A 19,084-nucleotide genomic window follows, 5' to 3' on the forward strand; every position below is an offset into this window, starting at 1 on the left:
TTTGCCCCATTTTATGACCTTTCTTGCCAAAGTCGTTAGGTGAATCACTGCAGTTGTTAGTTACACAACTGCTAAGTGAATCTGGCTTCCCCATTAACTTTGCTTGTCAGAAGATAACAAAAAGTGATCACATGATCCTGGGACACTGCAACTGTCACAAATGTGAGTCAGTTGTCAAGCCTCTGAATTTTGATCATGAGATTATGGGGATGGCTGCAACGGTTGTAAGTGTGAGAAACGATCATAAGTGGAGGGGTCTTTCCCGCAAACTTTAAAGGAAGCAGTGGTGAGGCCCCTCCTCAAGAAGCCTTCCCTGGACCCAGCTGTTTTGAAGAACTTTCGTCCCGTCTCCAATCTCCCCTTTGTGGGGAAGGTTGTAGAGAAGGTGGTGGCATCCCAACTCCTGCGATCCTTGGATGAAACTAATTATCTGGACCCTTTTCAATCTGGTTTCAGGCCCGGCTACAGCACTGAGACTGCTTTGGTCGCACTGACCGATGACCTCTGGTGAGCCCGGGATAGGGGTTATTCCTCTATCCTGGTGCTTCTTGACCTCTCAGCGGCTTTCGATACCATCAACCATGGTATCCTTCTGCGTCGTCTTGGAGAGGTGGGGGTGGGCGGCACCGTATTGCGGTGGTTCTCCTCCTACCTCTCTGACAGGTCGCAGTCGGTGTTGGGCGGACAGAGATCGACCCCTAGGCGCCTTGATCATGGGGTGCCTCAGGGCTCGGTCCTGTCCCCCCTCCTTTTTAACATCTACATGAAACCGCTGGGTGAGATCATTTGGCGACACGGGATGAGGTATCATCAGTACGCGGATGATACCCAATTATATATCTTCACCCCATGTCCTTTCAGTGAAGCAGTCGACGTGATGTGCCGGTGCCTGGAAGATGTGAGGGTCTGGATGGAGGTGAACAGGCTTAGACTCAACCCTGACAAGACCGAGTGGCTCTGGGTCTTGCCTCTCAAAGGCCAACTGGATGGTCCATCATTAGTCCTGGGGGGGGGCAAATTTACCTCCCTCAGTGCAGGCACGCAACTTGGGTGTCCTCCTGGACTCACAGCTAAATCTGGAACAACATCTATCGGCTGTGGCCAGGGGGACCTTTGCACAGGTTCGCCTAGTGCACCAGTTGCGGCCTTATTTGGACCGGGAGGCTTTACTCACAGTCACTCAGGCCCTTGTCACATCAAGACTGGATTACTGTAACGCGCTCTACATGGGGCTACCCTTGAAGGGCGTTCGGAGGCTGCAATTGGTTCAGAACGCAGTCGCGAGAGCAATTGTGGGCGCGCCAAGGTACGCCCACGTGTCACCTATCCTCCGCGAGCTGCACTGGCTTCCTGTGGGTCTCCGGACGCAATTTAAGGTGTTGGTTATCACCTTTAAAGCCCTTCATGGCATAGGGCCAGGTTACTTACAGGACCGCATTCTGCCGCACAGTTCCCAGAGACCGGTGAGGTCCCATAGATTGGGTCTCCTTCAGGTCCCGTCGGCCAGACAATGTCGGCCGGCAGGCCCTCGGGGAAGGGCCTTTTCTGTGGTGGCTCCGACCTGGTGGAATCAACTTCCCCCGAGGTTCGAACTACTCCCACCCTGCCAGCCTTTAAGAAAGCCGTCAAAACTCTCCTGTTCCGGCAGGCCTGGGGTGGATGTCCCCGGGGGGGGGGGGGCGGGATATGATCGGACTCGCGGTATGACTGTATTATTTTATTGTTTTATGATTGTTTTAACTCTGTACGCCGCCCTGAGTCCTTTGGGATTGGGCGGCATATAAATAAAATTAAATACAATACAAATACAAATACAATAAGTCCCTTTTTTCAGTGCCGTTGGAATTTTGAACAGTCACTAAATGAACTGTTATAAGTCAAGGACTACCCGTATTGTAAATCTGCTGGAAAATTTGTTTCTGAGCTGGATGTAAACAAGAAAAAGAAAGAAAGGTGATGGGCCAATGAAGTAGAAGCCACATCATACCTCACATGTTTCAGATTGAGTGCCCGTTTAACATAATACGAAAAGAAAGATAGGAAGATAAAATAGTAATGAAGAAAAATGCAACGTCATTAAGGAGAACAACAGGGAATACAAACTGGCATTGTCTTTTCTCATATTAATTTATATAAACACAAACCTACGTGACTGCAGTATAAATAGAGATCCATTATCTTAGTGGAGCACTTACATTTTTTCCTACCTTTTATTGGTGGGGAATAACAAATTCCTCCAAATTAGCTTCTTATAGAAACCAATGAGGATTGAAAACATTATGTTATTCCACGTTTAAAACCTCAGAGAGTAAGGAGAAGCTACTAAAATTTTTGAATGCTTTTGATTAATCAATATTTCCCAAACTTGGCAACTTTATGATGTGTAGACGTCAGTCCCAGAATTCAATTCTGGAATTGAAGTCCATATGGTTTAAAGTGGCCATGTTTGAGAAACACTGGGTTATATGCTTTTTCCTTTCAGGCTTGTCTTCTTAAAAGAGACTTTTTAAAAAATTTCTCAACAAACATTGCCCACATTTGTGTGGAACATACATCTGGGGACTCAGAATTATGTCGCCTGTTACAGGACTTGGGAGATGACTCTATCAGCTCTTCCCTGCCTTTTGAAAGACCTAACTGGAAATGAAAAATTCATGTTTCATTTAATTTCTATAATCTGGCCCTTTTGCAAAATTCAATTTTGGTTAGTGTGGTTACATTAATATTTTAAAGTTGGAATAAATCAGCAATGGAAAACATCTGAGGGGCTGGTGTTTGTAACTCAGCTTCCCAAATTTTGGAAGGCAGAAGGAAACTTTCAAGTGGCAGAAGTTTGGCCTCCAGTTTTGAGTGACTTTTGGAGGGGGCATTAAGGTGTGCAATGTAAGTGGGAAGTCTCCTAGATATTTCCACCCCCACCTTTAATTTTTTAAAAGCAAAAAGTGGTGCTGTGATCTGGCCAATTTTGCAGCCAAAATTCAGTGGTGCAATCTCAGGATCCTTTGGGATCTCATTGAGTCCATGGCTTGGCATTTCCATCTGGAATAGTGTTTTCAAACTGGACAACTATAAGGTGTGTGGACTTCAACTCCCAGAATGCTCATGGTGGCTGAGAATTCTGAGAGTTGAAGGCCACAAAGCTTAAAATTGCCAAGTTTGGAAATACTGCTCTAGAGAGTAAAATTATTTTAATAAAATATTTCTTCTCAAACTTTGTTATATAAATATTACAACAAGGAATACTTGAGGGGAGGGAGGTCTCCAAGATTATGCATCTTTTCTTACGTTTGTGTCTCAGGGTGGATTCTTTTATTCCTGCTAGCTCTGCCACTGCCAGTTTGTGCGCAATTGATGTTGCACAACTTAAATAAGCAGTAGATTTTTAGTACACAAAGCAGGGTCATGTTGACCTTTGATTGCTATCTCCAGCTGCATGAGGAAGCCAGCCGTTCCAAGTAATTCTTTACAGAAGCCAAATCATTTTGGCACTGGGGTGGAGTGGCAAAGCTGGCTGTTGGTGGGATGCCTTCAACAGTTCAAAAGGAGAACCAGATTTTAAGTAACAGCAGCAGGAATATCCTCTTGACCAGTTTTCTTCGGATGCCATTGCTTTTTGATTATCAGTTCACACAAAGAAACCTCAAAGACTCTGCCTAGGTTCTGAATTCCTTGGTTTTAGAATCATTCTAAACAATCTGTTAGAGATATTTTCTTATCTCATTAACTTAATGGTAGGACTGGTCTATGTGCAGTAGTCTCTGGAGGACTAGGGTGGGACCGGTCTACCTGGTCTCCAGTAACAGAAGCAGGGTGGTCTACTGGGCCTCTGGAGAGTTAACCAGTGGCACAACCGCATGGTGACACTAAAGCACCCACAAATTTGTCAAATTTCAATCCCACCGGGGTAATGGGTCCCAGATTTTGGTTGCATTCTGTAAGTTAGCTCATTTGAGGAACCTTGGTTCAAAAATTGTTGCCCCACAATTCAGTTTTGTCCAGTTAAGGGTTACAGACACAATACTTTTTAGTCATAGATATACCCATTGGGTCATTCTTTGAGAGAACAGTAGTGCAATATGATATGATCAGAATGAATATTAATTTTTAGCTAGCTGTACTTTTTTTTTATCCCAATGTAGAACAGTCCTGTGATCATATAAGAATAATATATATCGTCAATAGAAAAATAGTTGTGGCAAACAAACATTAGTCAATATTATTCCGTCTTCTGACTTCCTCCTGTCTACCCTATTGATTTTGCTTGTGGGCAGCTGGCAGGAAGCATCGGAAATCATGATCACGTGATCACAGGGATTCATCAGTGGCCACAGTTTTGTCAATAAAACTGGTCTGAACATTGTGGAAATTTCAATTCCACAGGAGTCATGGGTCCTGGATTTTTTTTACACATTCTTTAAGTTAGCAGAATTTAGGTACTTTGATTCAAAAATTGTGGCAAAAAATAATGCACTGTTTGAGCGAACATGATTGGACAATCATTACTGTGAGAACCACAGTAATATATAGATGCTGAGGCATGGCACAATTTCCCAACATTATCACACCATCTTGTACGCATTGAAAGTTAATATCTATCTTACTAAAACCGCTGTACTCACACCGTCTCCCATCATAATTTAAACAGAATGACTTAGTTGTACATCATGCTGGGAGCAACTTAGGGCAACAGGATTCCTGCTGTAACAGTTCATCCTTTGCTATATTGAGGACAGGGCTGGGTGTGGTGCAGGAACACAAGAGAGCTACTTAGCCTGCCCAAGTGCACAATTTTAATCTTGTGAATAAACTTTAAGTGTATGGCATTTTTGTAGCTGAGCAAAACCCAGCATTTTAGCCAGGTAAAACTCTGAAGACAGGGCTACAGCCCTTGCTGAGGCCTTGCTTTGCCTTACACCAGAGGTCTTCAAACTTGGCCCTTTTATGACTTATGGACTTCAACTCCCAGAATTCCTCAGCCAGCATGCCTGGCTGAGGAATTCTGGGAGTTGAAGTCCACAAGTCATAAAAGGACCAAGTTTGAAGACCTCTGCTTACATATTGGTTCCAGGTTTAATTGTTGATAGCTCTTGGTTCAGCTGGGAAAGGGCTCCAGACTGATTACGGTCAATCAAGATAACAGGTACAACCACAATTGAGCCCAACATTTATATTGCTAAGCAAGACAGTTATTGAGTCAATTGTGCCTCCTCTTACAACTTTTCTTGTCCCAGTTATTAAATGAATCACTGCAGTTGTTAAGTTAGTAACACAGTTGTTCAATGGCTTCCCCATTGATTTTGCTTGTCAGAAGTCCCAAAAGGTAATCACATGACCCTAGGAATTTTGATCATGTGGCCATGGGGATGCTGCAACGGTTGTAAGTGTGAATAAAGGTCATAGGTCACTTTTTAGTGCCATTGTAACTTTGAACAGTCACTAAACGAATGGTTGTAAGTCAAGCACTATTTGTACTCAGTACTGGCCTACATAGATCAAAAGTTTGATTTTTATGTATGTCACATCCATTCAGTGCTCTACTGAGCAAGCCATTATTCCCTGTCTGCCATTTTTGGCATAGAGATGTGTCATTATAACCTGTTTAACTTATCTATCCAATGTCCCATGAATGCTTCATCCCATCCAGCAAGGACCCTTTCTGTGGTAGACTCTAGTCAAGAGCCCTTAGGAGACATTCCTGAGTGTAGTATGGTGTGTTTAGAAGAGATGTGGTACCTCTGTCTTCTCCACTTACTTGCCCTTCATTACTATTATTGTTATTTATTATTTATTACATTTATTTGCCACCTGTCGCACCATAGGGCTACTCTAGGCGGCTTACAATAATAAAAAGAAAAATGAAAAGGTGTATAAACAGAAATAAAATAACAGAACAATAAAATAAAGAATAAAATCATTGTTGAAAGGATACAAAATGGGTGGTAAATAAATTTTATAAATAAATAACAACAAAGGAAGTGATAATATGATAACCCAAAAGTTGGATGGGTGGAGAGCAGAAAGCAAAGGGGAGGAGGTAGAGTCTGCCATCAATCTAGCAGCCATCTCCAATGTGGAACTTCATGCTGACCCCATCAGGCTGCCTTTCTCATTTTGTGTGTGTGATTGTGAGTGTGTGAATGCCCCTGTGCCCAGCATGAAGTGGTTCCCTTTCCTCTCATCGCTGTTCCGTGAAATCAGTTTTCTGGATAAGAGTGCCACTGTTTCTCTTTTCAGCTACTACTTAGACCAGTGGTTCTCAACCTGGGGGTCGGGACCCCATTTGGGATTGAACGACCATTTCACGAGGGTCGCCAAACAACGCAGTCCACCATTTTTTCCCCCTTTTCCTTAGCTGTGCTACTCCCTTTTATTCTATTGGCTTTTGAAAGCCAATAGAATAGACTCTCTTGAATAGAGTCTAATTCTATTGGCTTTCAAAAGCCAATAGGAATTGTCCAGGCTGTCTCTGCCCTGCTGAGCCCGCCAAAAGTCCCATTCTGCAAACGGTGCTGCACCAGGTGAGTAGTCCTCGACTTACGACTGGTTGAGTAGTCCTTGACTTACGACCGGTTGGGGGTCGCGGCATTAAAAAGGTTGAGAACCACTGACTTAGACCTTCTAGCTCGATTTGTTGTGAAATTAAGCAACCCATTTAGTTTCCTTTCCCTTTTCCTGAAAGGAAACTCTTAACTGTCCTCTCTCGTTGGGGTTGGAAGACTCACTGGAGAAACCTCTGTTACTTCAGTTGAAGCAAAGCACGTGGGACAACTGCCAAGAAGCTTTGCTTAAGCTAAAACCTGGAGAAACCACTTCTTCCTGGGTTTCAACTTTAGGGAGCTTGGGACAGATGCTTACAGGAACATTCCCTTTCTTCTAGACCAGGGTGTCCAACCTTGGCAACTTTAAGACCTGTGAACCTCAACTCCCAGAATTCTCCAACCAGCTGGGAATTCTGGGAGTTGAAGTCCACATGTCTCAAAGCTGCCAAGGTTGGACATCCCTGTCTAGATCTGCTTATAATTAGCTTGAATTTTTGCTGGTAGCCCTGAATCTGGTGCATTGTGTTCCCTCTTCTTGTAGGACAGAGATAACCTGGTGTCCAAGTGTGGCTATCTTTGTTCCTGCAAATGGAATCCGTGACCCATCAACTCCTCAGGGCATTATGGGTGACAGACAATATCTCTGCTCAAGCTGGAGAAATGGCTGACAGGCAATATCTGCTCAACTGTGAAGCCTCCTGAGGCAGATTTTCCTTAAAAGAAAATACAGCAATTTGTCCTCTGTGAAATACAGAGTTTTAATATACTAATACAGAGTTTTAATATACTAATTCCATGAAGGAAAGATAGTATGGAACACCAGGTGGATTTTATAAGAAAAATATTCAAAAATATTTACTATTGTACAGAAAACCTGTACAGTAGACTTATAACCATTCATGAGCCAAGGTGGCGCAGCAGTTAGAGTGCAGTACTGCAGGCTACTTTAGCTGATTGTGTTCAGCAGGTCAGCGGTTCAAATCTCACAGGCTCAAGGTTGACTCAGCCTTCCATCTTTACGAGGTAGGTAAAATGAGGACCCAGATTGTTGGGGGCAATGTAAATATATATATATACATTGCTTACTGGTGTACGCCGCTTAGAGAGTGCTTGCACTTAAAGCGGTATATAAGTCTCATAAATAAATAAATAAGTCTCATAAATAAATTTCGTGACTGTTCAAAATTTAAAAAGGGACTTATGATTGGTTCTCATACTTATGACCGTGATAGCCTACCCATGGTCATATGAACAAAATTTGGGCACTTAGCAACCAGCCTATATTTATGATGGTTGTACTGTTCTGAGGCCATGTGGTCATTACTTGTGACTTTCCCAGCTGACTTCCAACAAGCAAAGTCAATGGGGGATACTGAATTTGCTTAATGACCACTTGGTTCAATTAACAACTGCAGTGATTCACTTAACAACCATGTCAAAAAAGGTAAAATAGAGTGTGACTCATTTAACAACCACCTTGCTAGGCTATAGAAATTCTGGTCCCAACTATGGTCATAAATCAAGGACTGGTGTGGCACTGTTACTGTTATTGTCATTCACTTACACAGGCCTTCATCTAAAAATGCTCAAAATGTTTTAATCAAATTTGATCAAATGAGTAATAAGACCAAGGGGGACCCTATTCCCAAGAATGACCCCAAAGCTGCCTGGTGGTAAAAACTTTTAGTTGCTGGCTGTGGAATTCTGGGAGTTGAAGTCCTCATGCCTTAAAATTGTCAAGTTTGGGAAACACTGTTTTAGAGAAACATCCTTGGGCATTGATACAGGCATTGACACTGCCTTTTATAAATAGGTGGGTAGGCCTGCCTTCAGCCCTGAAAGAGGCCGTGTATCGCTTTCAGTGCTCTGGAGTGATAGCAATAGCACTTAGACTTATATACCGCTTCACAGTGCTTTACAGCCCTCTCTAAGCAGTTTACTGAGTCAGCCTATTGCCCCCAACAACCTGGCCCTCATTTTACTAAGTTCAGAAGGACGGAAAGCTGAATCAACTTTGAGCCAGACGGGATTGAACTTCTGGCAATAGGCAGAGTTAGCCTGAAATATTGCATTTTAACCACTGCGCCACCAGGGCTCTTGCCTCCATGATCAAGTGGCTGAGTACCCAAAGTCCGGTCATGTCATCATGGGGAAAGTTTGACCATCAGAACTTCAAATCCAGGTCATAAGTACCCCATAAATAGGTTTGTCAAACTTCAAACAATTGTTAAGCGACCGGTTGCAAGTCAAGGATTATCTGTAAGGTGATAAGATGAAGAGTAAGGCCTAAGGTGTCTGATTCTAAACTCAGGCAGGTTTCTATGAACCTGGCAATCCAACACACATCCTTTTGTTAGCTTGATGGGAGTAGAACAATGTTTCCAAGCCCAGCTTATGCCTGACCATTTCTTTTTTTCTTAATTTCCCATCTTCAGGATGAATTCCATCCTTTCATTGAGGCCCTCCTCCCTCATGTTCGGGCCTTCGCCTACACCTGGTTCAACCTCCAAGCCCGGAAGCGCAAGTACTTCAAGAAACACGAGAAACGGATGACGAAAGACGAGGAGCGAGCTGTCAAAGACGAGCTGCTCAATGAGAAGCCAGAAGTGAAGCAGAAGTGGGCTTCGCGCTTGCTGGCCAAGCTGCGCAAGGACATCCGGCCCGAATACCGGGAGGACTTTGTGCTCTCCATCACGGGGAAGAAGCCCTCATGCTGCGTCCTCTCCAACCCTGATCAGAAGGGAAAAATGCGTCGAATCGACTGTCTCCGCCAGGCTGACAAAGTCTGGCGTCTCGACCTCGTCATGGTGATCCTCTTCAAAGGAATCCCCCTGGAGAGCACCGATGGGGAACGCCTTGTGAAGGCCGCACAGTGCACCAACCCTGTCCTCTGTGTCCAGCCACACCACATCAGTGTCTCGGTCAAGGAGCTTGACCTCTACCTGGCATATTTTGTCCGTGAGAGAGGTAGGCCTCCAAGTTGGTTGTCACCTAGGATTGGGCCCATTCAGGGGTAGAGTTGTTCTTAATAGTCCTTAGCTATGCTATTGTAGGAGTCTGAGGAAGGGGTCAAATGTGTCATTAGTCATGAGTCCCTGCGTGTCTGCAAGAGATCTAACTCCATCCCACCTCGAATACCTTAATTCCTGCTCATTTCCCTTGACTGTTACAGTAGTACAGGTAGTTCTAGACTTACAACAGTTCATTTAGTGACCGTTCGAAGTTACAACAACACTGGAAAAAGTGACATGACCATTTTTCACACTGATGACCATTGCAGATCGTTGCAGCATCCCCATGGTTGTGAAGTTCGGCAATTGGTTTATATTTATGACGCAGTGCCCTGGAGTCATGTGATCCCCTTTTGTGACCTCCTAACAAGCAAACTCAATGGGGAAGCCAGATTCACTTAACAACCGTGTAACTAATTTAACAACTGCAGCGATTCACTTAACAAATCTGGCAAAAAAAAAAAAGTTGCAAAATGGGGCAAAACCCACTGAAGAAATGTTTCACTTAGCAACAGAAATTTTGGGCTCAGTTGTGGTCGTACGTTGAGGACTACCTGTGGCTCAGATTCTTGTTGAATAAACTTTTATTCTCATTGGAACTGCTTGAACCTCCTGATTTCCCTGACATAAGTCCCCCCCTCCCCGAAGGGAACTTACTGATTCAGAGGACAGGGCACTATGAATACAGGTAGTTCTCGACTTATGACCACAATTGAGCCCAAAATTTCTGTTTGGTCATAAGTATGAAAAACGGACATTAGTCACATTTTTCAGAGCTCTTGTAACTGAACGGTCATTAAATGAAAGGTGGTAGGTCAACCACCTGTGCATGAGGACAGCTCTATAATGTTGTGTGAAGACCAAGACATTGTGAAAAGCAAGAAGTTTGGTTTCATGAGTCATGAGTCAAATCTAATCTAATTATCCTCCTATTATTATCGGCCATGGGAATTGGTAATGGAATCCCTTGGTTGAGAGGCAGTCTGCTGCTGAACAAGAAATTAAGGAAAAACATATCCAGAGAAGATGTTTCTGTGCCTCTCTTCGGGGTCTCCAATTGGTACCATATTGATCCTTGGTTAGAAGCAGCAGATAGGTTCAGTAGTCTAAGCCAGCAAGGTTATAGTAATAATAATAACAACAATAACAACAATAATAATAAAGTTGAAAGGGACCTTGGAGGTCATGTAGTCCAACCCCCTGCTCAGGCAGGAAACCCAATACCAGTGGTTCTCAACCTGTGGGTCGGGACCCCATTTGGGGTCGAACAACCATTTCACGGGGGTCGCCAAACAACGCAGTCCGCCATTTTTTCCCCCTTTTCCTTAGCTGTGCTACTCCGTTTTATTCTATTGGCTTTTGAAAGCCAATAGAATAGACTCTCTTGAATAGAGTCTAATTCTATTGGCTTTCAAAAGCCAATAGGAATTGTCCAGACTGTCTCTGCCCTGCTGAGCCCACCAAAAGTCCCATTCTGCAAACGGTGCTGCAAGTTGTCTGCAGCGAAGGCGAGCTGTCTGGAAGTTTCCACCCCTCCCTGCTGAGCAATTACTAAAAATGTAAGTAAAAGAGGGCCAGGGGTGGGAGGTGGGAGGCCAGCGGGTGCAGGGAGGGTTGCTGGCGCGCGTGGGGCCCGGCGGGTGCTTTACCTCCCTTGGGCTGGGCCAGCTGGTGGCCCATCCGATGATTGGCCTGCGCCGTCTCTGCTGCTTGCCAGCTATGCCTCGGCCGGCGCAGGGGGTGGCACCATGCATGCGTGGCGCTCCCGGGCAGGGAAAGTCCTTGACTTACGGCTGGTTGGGTAGTCTTCGACTTAGGACCGGTTGGGGGTCGTGGCATTAAAAAGGTTGAGAACCACTGCCCTATACCATTTCAGGCAAATGGCTGTCCAATCTCTTCTTAAAGACTTCCAGCATTGGAGCATTCACAACTTCCACTGATAAATTGTTCTAACTGTCAGGAAATTTCTCCTGAGTTCTAGGTTGCTTCTCTCTTTGGTTAATTTCCATCCATTGCTTCTTGTCCTGCCTTCAGATGGTTTGAATGGAAGACAATGGCAATTAAGCCATGATTGTTACATAAAAAGCTGTCATGATTAGTGGTTGTGTCTCTTGCTTACAGCTACCGAGTATGAAATACAGATGCGGCACTTTGCTTTCCGTTCTGTTGGTGGACTTCTACAGGTAATCCCCTGACTGACAACCAGCTGGCCTTCCTAGCTGGCTTCTGACAGGCAAAGACAATAGGGGGGAACCAGGTTCACTGAATGACAGTGTGATTCACTTAACTGCAGCAATTCGCTTAACAATGGGGGCAAAAAGGTTGTAAAATCAGATATGATTCCCTTGACAACCGCCCTGCTTAGCAACAGAAATTCTGATCCCGATTGTGGTCGCAAGTCAAGGACTACCTGTAAAAGGCACTTCAGTAGAAAAGTTCTCTGTCTGGGTGAATATTCTTTTTTTGTAGCACCCTAACTTGGGGCCTCTTGTAGTTTCTTGAATATTTCGGGTGAGGGTATAAGGCAGGGGTTGGCAACCTTGGTTCTTGTATGACTCGTGAACTTCAACTCCCAGAATTCCTGAGCCAGCATGGCTCAGCTTGGAAACCTCTCCCTTTCCCCTCAGCGTGGCTGGCTCAGGAATTATGGGACTTGAAGTCCACTAGTCATAAAAGAGCCCAGGCTGCCTACCCCTGGTTAAGGCAACCTGCAACTTCAGTGCAGCAGTTTCTATGCGCCACAGAGCATTTTGAATAAATGCCAAAGTTAAATGTACCTGATTAGTTTCATAAGTGAGTGGTCCCGTGAATCCTTTATGCTGAGATTACAGTGGATAATTAATTGTGGGATTGGGTCTCTAAAGGTAAGAATATTTGAAAGCTACTGGATTTATGTCAGGAATCAAATCCCTTTTGGTTGCCCGTATGCAAATTGGCTTCATGAGACTCATCAAGGCCATAACTGAATTAAAACCAAGGTTTCTTGCAAAAATCATGCAAGTAGTGCAAATCTAAGGTTTTATAAGCTGCCCCGAATTTATTAAAGGCTTCTAAATAAAGACAGGGATTTACTTGCAAATCAATATAAAATAAAGGGTATTCGGTCACATTTCAGCGCAGTGTCTATAGAAATTAGGACTTCGCATTTGCTTTCGTCAAGCACTTTTCTGCCTTTTCTATCTTCTGACATAGCAGGACTAGAAGACCTCTGTTATTCTGTATTCTCTTACCTGAAGCAAATCAACATTTCAAGCCTTAAAGAGGTTGCTTACTAGCTGCAAATGATGGAGGGAGCATTGGTGGTTAGAAACAGCAAGGGGGTGAATGGAGTGTCAAGGTACAAATTCCACCCCTTATGTCTATGCATCATTCAAAAGGGGCTGGGCTCACATTGTGACACGCCTTCTGAATTTAACCCTCCCAATGCCACTGGATATAACACGATATGTTAAAAAAGGTCCATCTGACTTTATTCATCTGAATCCTAAATTCATGTTATGTGAACTTAGCTACAAAATGGGACCATGATCAGGCTCTGAATTTTCCAGCTTAGCCTTTTGTTCCTAGCAGATTCTCCCAAAAACCTTAAGCAGAAGAAAGACAAGTCTATAACAAAACACAAGTTGCATTCTGACAACTCCAGATGGCTTGAAGAGATCTTTTCTGAAAGTTTAGAATTTGAACAATGGTTTAGATCAGGGGTCCCCAACCCCCGGTCTGTGGACTGGCGCTGGGCCGTGGCATGCCAGCAACTGGGCCGCGCAAACAAGCAAAGCCCCTTCCACGGGATGCAGGCAGGACGTGAAATCATGCCCCCTCCGGTCCGCAGAAAAACCTCTCTCCAAGGAACCAGTCCCTGGTGCTCAAAAGGTTGAGGACCTCTGGTCTAGATGGCTAGTGGCCTAATTTGACCCCGGTGTGTTGATGTTTTGATGTGGAGTTCTTGATGCTCTCTGAGCCGGGTTGTTTGTTTCCAGACATTTCATTATCCAGCTAGGTTACATCATCAGTGTGAGGGAGTGTGGGTTTGCTGCCTGTTTATATAAATAGATAGTCCTAGAGCAGTGATGGCGAACCTTTTAGAGACCGAGTGCCCAAAAACTGGCCCTGCCTCCACTCCACCCCCTGTCCCACCCCCCGCCCCGCCTGCCCGCAGGGCCACTCACCGTCTCCAGGGCCCACCACAGATCACCCAGGCAGCCCAGCAGTGCTATAGCAGTCACGCTCTCTGCCCCCATCCTGCAGCATCAACTGCACATGATGAGGTGTGAGGGCAGAGTCTTGTCTATGCTGCCTGGCTGCCATGTCCTTGGCTGCGCTACTCCACGTGGGCCATGCTCAGGGGCGACTCTTTTTCAGGGGGGCTGCTGGAGAAGAGGGGGTCACAGGGAGAGGCGAGGCTGGGGCAACGGCACGTGTGCCCACAGAGAGGGCTCCAAGTGCCACCTCTGGCACCCGTGCCATAGGTTCTCCACCACTGTCCTAGAGTTATGATCACAGTTGGGACTGGAAAAGTCATCATGACCGCAATTTCCAACCTTTCCTGCTGGCTTCCCCATTGACCTTACGTGTTATAACCTGGCTGGGAAGGTTGCAGATGGTGATCATGTGACCTTGGAATGCTGGGACTATCATAAATGCACAATGGTTGCCAAGCACCCGAATCACAATTATGTGATCATGGGGATACCACAACATTTGTAAGCGCAAGGACTGGTCAGAAATCATGTTTTTCAGTGCCATTGTAACTTCAAATGGTTGCTAAATTAATGGTCAAAGTTGAGGACTACCTGTAGTAGTTTGCCCTGCCAATTCTGGTGAGGATAAGGTTTCCTCCTTGGTGATTTCTTAATTAGAGTACAGCTTTCTGCCTTTATTTAGATTAATGAGGACTAGAATCTTATTGTTCTTAATAGCAATGCATTTGCCTTGTGTGTAGAAGGTGACAGTCTATGACACTCTTTTGAAGCCCTAGCAAAGACTCCAGCCTGAGTGGCTTAGAGAGAGCCTCTGCTGGTATCAGTAGACTCTTTTCGACCGAGATGGACGTGTCCTCTGGCTGGATGATCAAGATGGTCCCCTTAATTTATGCTACCCCAAAGGTCTTAGGTGTGGTCCCCAGCTTCTCCAGGTGGAAAGGAGACAAGGAGAAGGCACTTTATGTCCTGGGGAGTCAGAATAACAGAGTTGGAAGGGACCTTGGAGATCTTCTAGTCCAACCCCCTGCTCAGGTAGGAAGCCCTATAGCATTTCATACCGATATTTGTCCATTCTCTTCTTAGAAATCTCCAGTGTTGGAGCAGCTACAACTTCTGGAGGCAAGTTGTCCCATTGATTAATTGTTCTCACTGTAAGGAAATGCCTCCATATTTCTAGGCTGGTTCTCTCCTTGATTAGTTTCCATCCATTGCTTCTTCTCCTGCTTTTGGGTCCTTTGGAGAATAGGTTGAGCCGCTCTTCTTTGTGGCAGCCCCTCAAATACTGGAATACTGCTACCATATCATCCTGGTCCTTATTTTTATTAAATTAGACATGTCCAATTCCTGCAACTGTTCTTCATATGTTTTAGCCTCCAGTCCCCTAATCATTTCTGCCACTCTTCTCTGCACTCTTTCTAGACTCGAGTCTCAACAGCTTTTTTTTCATATCGTGGTGACCAAAAGGACAAATAGTCTCACACTGCAGGAGGAAGCTGAGTGCCTTTTCTAAGACACTGAAAGTATAAAAACTACTTCACCTACTTTAACTGCCCAAACTTCCTCCAATAATTTGGCTGGGCTACTCAGTCCAGCATTCCTAATCTTCTCCCACCAACCAAAATGCTTGGCTGAGACTGATGGGCGTTGCTATCCAGCCTGTCTGAGGATTAGGAAAGCTTGACCTTGTTATTGCTGTTGGGGTTGTTTGAAATGCCGCTTCCCTGCCTGCTTACTCTTAAAATGACATTTCAGAATTTTCTGCAACATCTGGAGGACAGAATGAAGGAGACAGCAGGATTTCCTTTTCTTGCTTCCCCCCCCCCCCTCAAAAAAACCCCTCACATCAGCTATAAAGGAGAGGAGCAATAACTTTTAAGGGAAGAAAAGGAGAGGGGGGCAATCTGCTTTCTTTCTGCTTTATTTTTGTACAGAGTTGGGAGGTCATTGGCTTGTTGGGGCCTTGCAAGCCTCTTTTCAAGGCTGCCTCCTGACCTTGACCCCCTTGTGTGGGTCTGCAGGCAGCCTTGAAATCACCTGATCCCTCTAATTGGTAGTAAATAGGCAGCTGATAAGGTTTCTAGGAGCTGTCACTTTCCCTGGGCTGAACAGAGTTGTGGGTTGAGTTCCCCCCCCTCCCTCCCTATTATTTAAGGTGGCTCCTTAGTATTATTTAAGGTAGGCTGTGGGAAGATTGCTGTGTGGGTCTATGGTGGCAAACATTTGAGAAAGCTTCTGCCTTTTAATTAAATGTATTAAGTCCAAAAAGATGCTGCCAGATTCCTGATTTGAAAGTAGAATGCAAATTCTTCTGTTTAGCTCCATGGCAAAATGTTCCCTTTCTGAATTTCTTTGGGCATTTTGAAATCCTAGGTAAACATTCTCCTCCACCACCTCCTCCTCCTCCTCCTCCTCCTCCTCTTCCTCCTCCTCCTCCTCCATTTAATTGTGTCCAATTCTTGGAGACTGCCGCCAAAGGTCCCTGCAGTTTTCTTGACAAGGTTTTTCACAAGAGGTTTGCCTCCTTCCTAGAGCTGAGACAGAGTGACTGGGTCGCCTAAAGAAGAACTAGAACTCACAGTCTCAGTTTCTAGCCTGATGTCTTCTTAACTGCTCAAACTAGCTATCCATCATCTTATGCTGCTTATGACATAAACTGGCCAAGGTGGTCCCAGTGGTTATTGGCACACTGGATAGCACACAAAAAACCTTGAATGGCACTTATAAAAATTTCTGTGCATTGACAAATTTCCCATGTGTCAATTACAAAGGGCCACATTGTTTGGGTCTGCACATGTATTACACCAATACATTATGACATCCTAGGTCCTTGAGAAGAATTCCATGTGAAGGAAGGTCAGCACCAGCTAGAGAACTGGCAGCTGTGATTTTATGCTGTTGTGTATAAGAATTTACTGATGAGCCCTTAGGCCATGTCAGAATGCAAACTATAAAACAGAGAATAGTAATGAGGACCTATGTTAGAAAATACAGCAAAAGACATAAATAAAAGAAAATGTATCACCTACAAAGTTTACGGCTTAGGAGAATGTGCGCATTTGGCCAATGTTGACATAAGCAAACCATTGTTAAGGGCCACATACAAAGCGAATCTGTTCACTGAATCACTGCAGTTGTTAAGTGAATCACAGAGTCATTAAATGAATCAGGCTTCCTTCACTGATGATGCCATTTGTCAAGTATCTGAATTTTGATCTCATGACCGTGGAGATACTGACGGTCATAAGTGCAAGTTATATTTTTCAATGCTGCTGTAAATTTGGAACAGTCACTAAGTGAATGTTTGTAAGTCAAGGACTACTTTTACTGTTTTTGAACTCTTGGCTCTTTACCCAAAATTTACACAGCTGGAATCTTGGTTTTTCAGTCAGCTGCGAACCTTTTTGCCTGATGCCTTTGCACTAAGGATGCGGTGATGCTCTATGCTACGTTCTTTCGTAACACACTGTTCCAAAGCAGTTTTGCTTTTAACCTCAGAACAGAATCAATCAACTACTTCTTCTTTCAAATAAATGTGTACATTTGCTCTGTCCCCTGACTGACTTCTGGGCATGGCTGTCCACAAAAGAAAGGCACACAGGCAAGGGGCGGAGTAATGATTAAACATGTGTCACGGTGCAAATCATGTGACTGACGTACTTGTGTGCAATGACAAGATACAAGTGTGTAGGGCTGAGGCTCGCATTGTGATCCCCCAATGCATGTGTCATCCTTTTCATGTCATTGATGTTTGCAGCAGAGGCCTGTGGTACTGTACTGGTTTATTTTTACCATCTTTGTTTCTTTTTAAGTCGTGCCAGCCAGTCAGGGATTCCCAAGTAGCTGATTGACATCACAATGATGCACAGAGACTTAAAACTGGCAACACAAAGGGCATACAAAGGCCCTAAATGAATAAATTTAGAAATAAGAAAAACCTAATTTAATCCACAAGTAGTCCTTGACTTACATCCATTCATTTAGCTGCCGTTTGAAGTTACAACAGCACTGGAAAAAAATCCTTATGACCAATCCTCACATTTCCGACCATTGCAGTATCCTCACAATCAGGTGATCAAAATTCGGGCACTTGGCAACTGGCATGCATTTATGGCATCCCAGGGTCATGTGACTGCCATTTGCCATCTTCCCAGCCAGCTTTTGATAAGTAAAGGTAATAAGGGAAACTGGACCTACTTAACAATTAATGGATCCACTTCAGAAGTTGTGAGTGCTCCACCATGGCAGGTTTTTAAAGAAGAAATTGGGCAGCCATTTGCCTGAAATGGTATAGGGCAGTGATGGCGAACCTTTTAGAGACTGAGTGCCCAAACTGCAACCCAAAACTCACTTATGTATCGTTGGGTGCCGGGTGGGTTTGCCCCATTGGGTGGGCGTGGCCCATTGGGTGGCTGTGGCTGTGGTGGTAACGGCAGACTGGGTGGGACTAAAAAGTTCAATCAATCAATTCCAGCTTTGCAAGATCTTTTTTTTCCCCATGAGAAGTTGAAATTGATTGATTAAACCTTTTTTTTTTTTTGCACACAGCGGAGGCCTAAAAGGAAAAGGTTTTATAAAACCCAGCTGAAGGACTAGGACTGGGGTAATGGCGCGTGTGCCTACAGAGAGGGCTCTGCGTGCCACCTGTGGCACGCTTGTCATAGGTTTGCCACCACAGGTATAGGGTCTCCTATTTGAGCAGGGGGTTGGACTAGAAGACCTCCAAGGTCCCTTCTATCTTTGTTATTTTGTTAACAAACACCTGATTTGCTTCACAACTGCAGTGTTTCATTTAACTACCATGATAAAGAGATAAAACTGGGTGTGACTCACTTAACAACTGCCTTGCTTAGCAATGGAAATTCTGGTCATAAGTCAAGGACTACCTGTATATGGCTTTCTTGGTAAAATACAGGAATTTATCATTGCCTTCTCCTATACAATATGAAATGATGCCTTTGCCATGATCCTCTATGGTCAGTAAGAATCAACACTGACTTGATGGCTCATTGTCAGTCAAATCTACTCTATCCTTCACACTGGATGCCCTGCAGATATCATAAACTTCCCCACAGCAACCAAGCTTCTGCAGAACTCTGCTGGGTGGTTTGAAGGTCAAAGGAGATCGCTTTTTGCTGTTCCCCCAATGGGTGACATTGAGTCATTGCTAATTCTGACCTTGGAGATAAGGCATAGCCATTATGTGTAGAAGGCTCTGAAGCCTAATCTTCCATGAATCTATCTCATGCCTTTTTAAAGCCGGCTAAATTGGTGGGCATGTGCTGATTCCACTAAAAGTAAATGAAGACCATTTAGAGTGAGGATAATATTTAGGAGG

General features: G+C 44.4%; 1 protein-coding gene across 5 annotated transcripts in view; it reads left to right on the forward strand.

Annotated features, from left to right (window-relative positions):
* The window catches only part of NFIC (nuclear factor I C), a 181,257-nt gene that overhangs the window by 63,642 nt on the left and 98,531 nt on the right, over positions 1 to 19,084 (forward strand). For all 5 annotated transcript variants that reach the window (XM_039334795.1, XM_039334796.1, XM_039334792.1 and 2 more), the window contains exon 2: positions 8,975 to 9,506. In XM_039334795.1, the coding sequence (XP_039190729.1) occupies positions 8,975 to 9,506 (532 nt within the window). The remainder of the gene's footprint in view (positions 1 to 8,974; positions 9,507 to 19,084) is intronic.

Source organism: Crotalus tigris, unplaced genomic scaffold (genome assembly GCF_016545835.1).
Source record: "Crotalus tigris isolate CLP2741 ecotype Arizona unplaced genomic scaffold, ASM1654583v1 scf7180000017633.3093840, whole genome shotgun sequence".
NCBI lineage: Eukaryota > Metazoa > Chordata > Lepidosauria > Squamata > Viperidae > Crotalus > Crotalus tigris.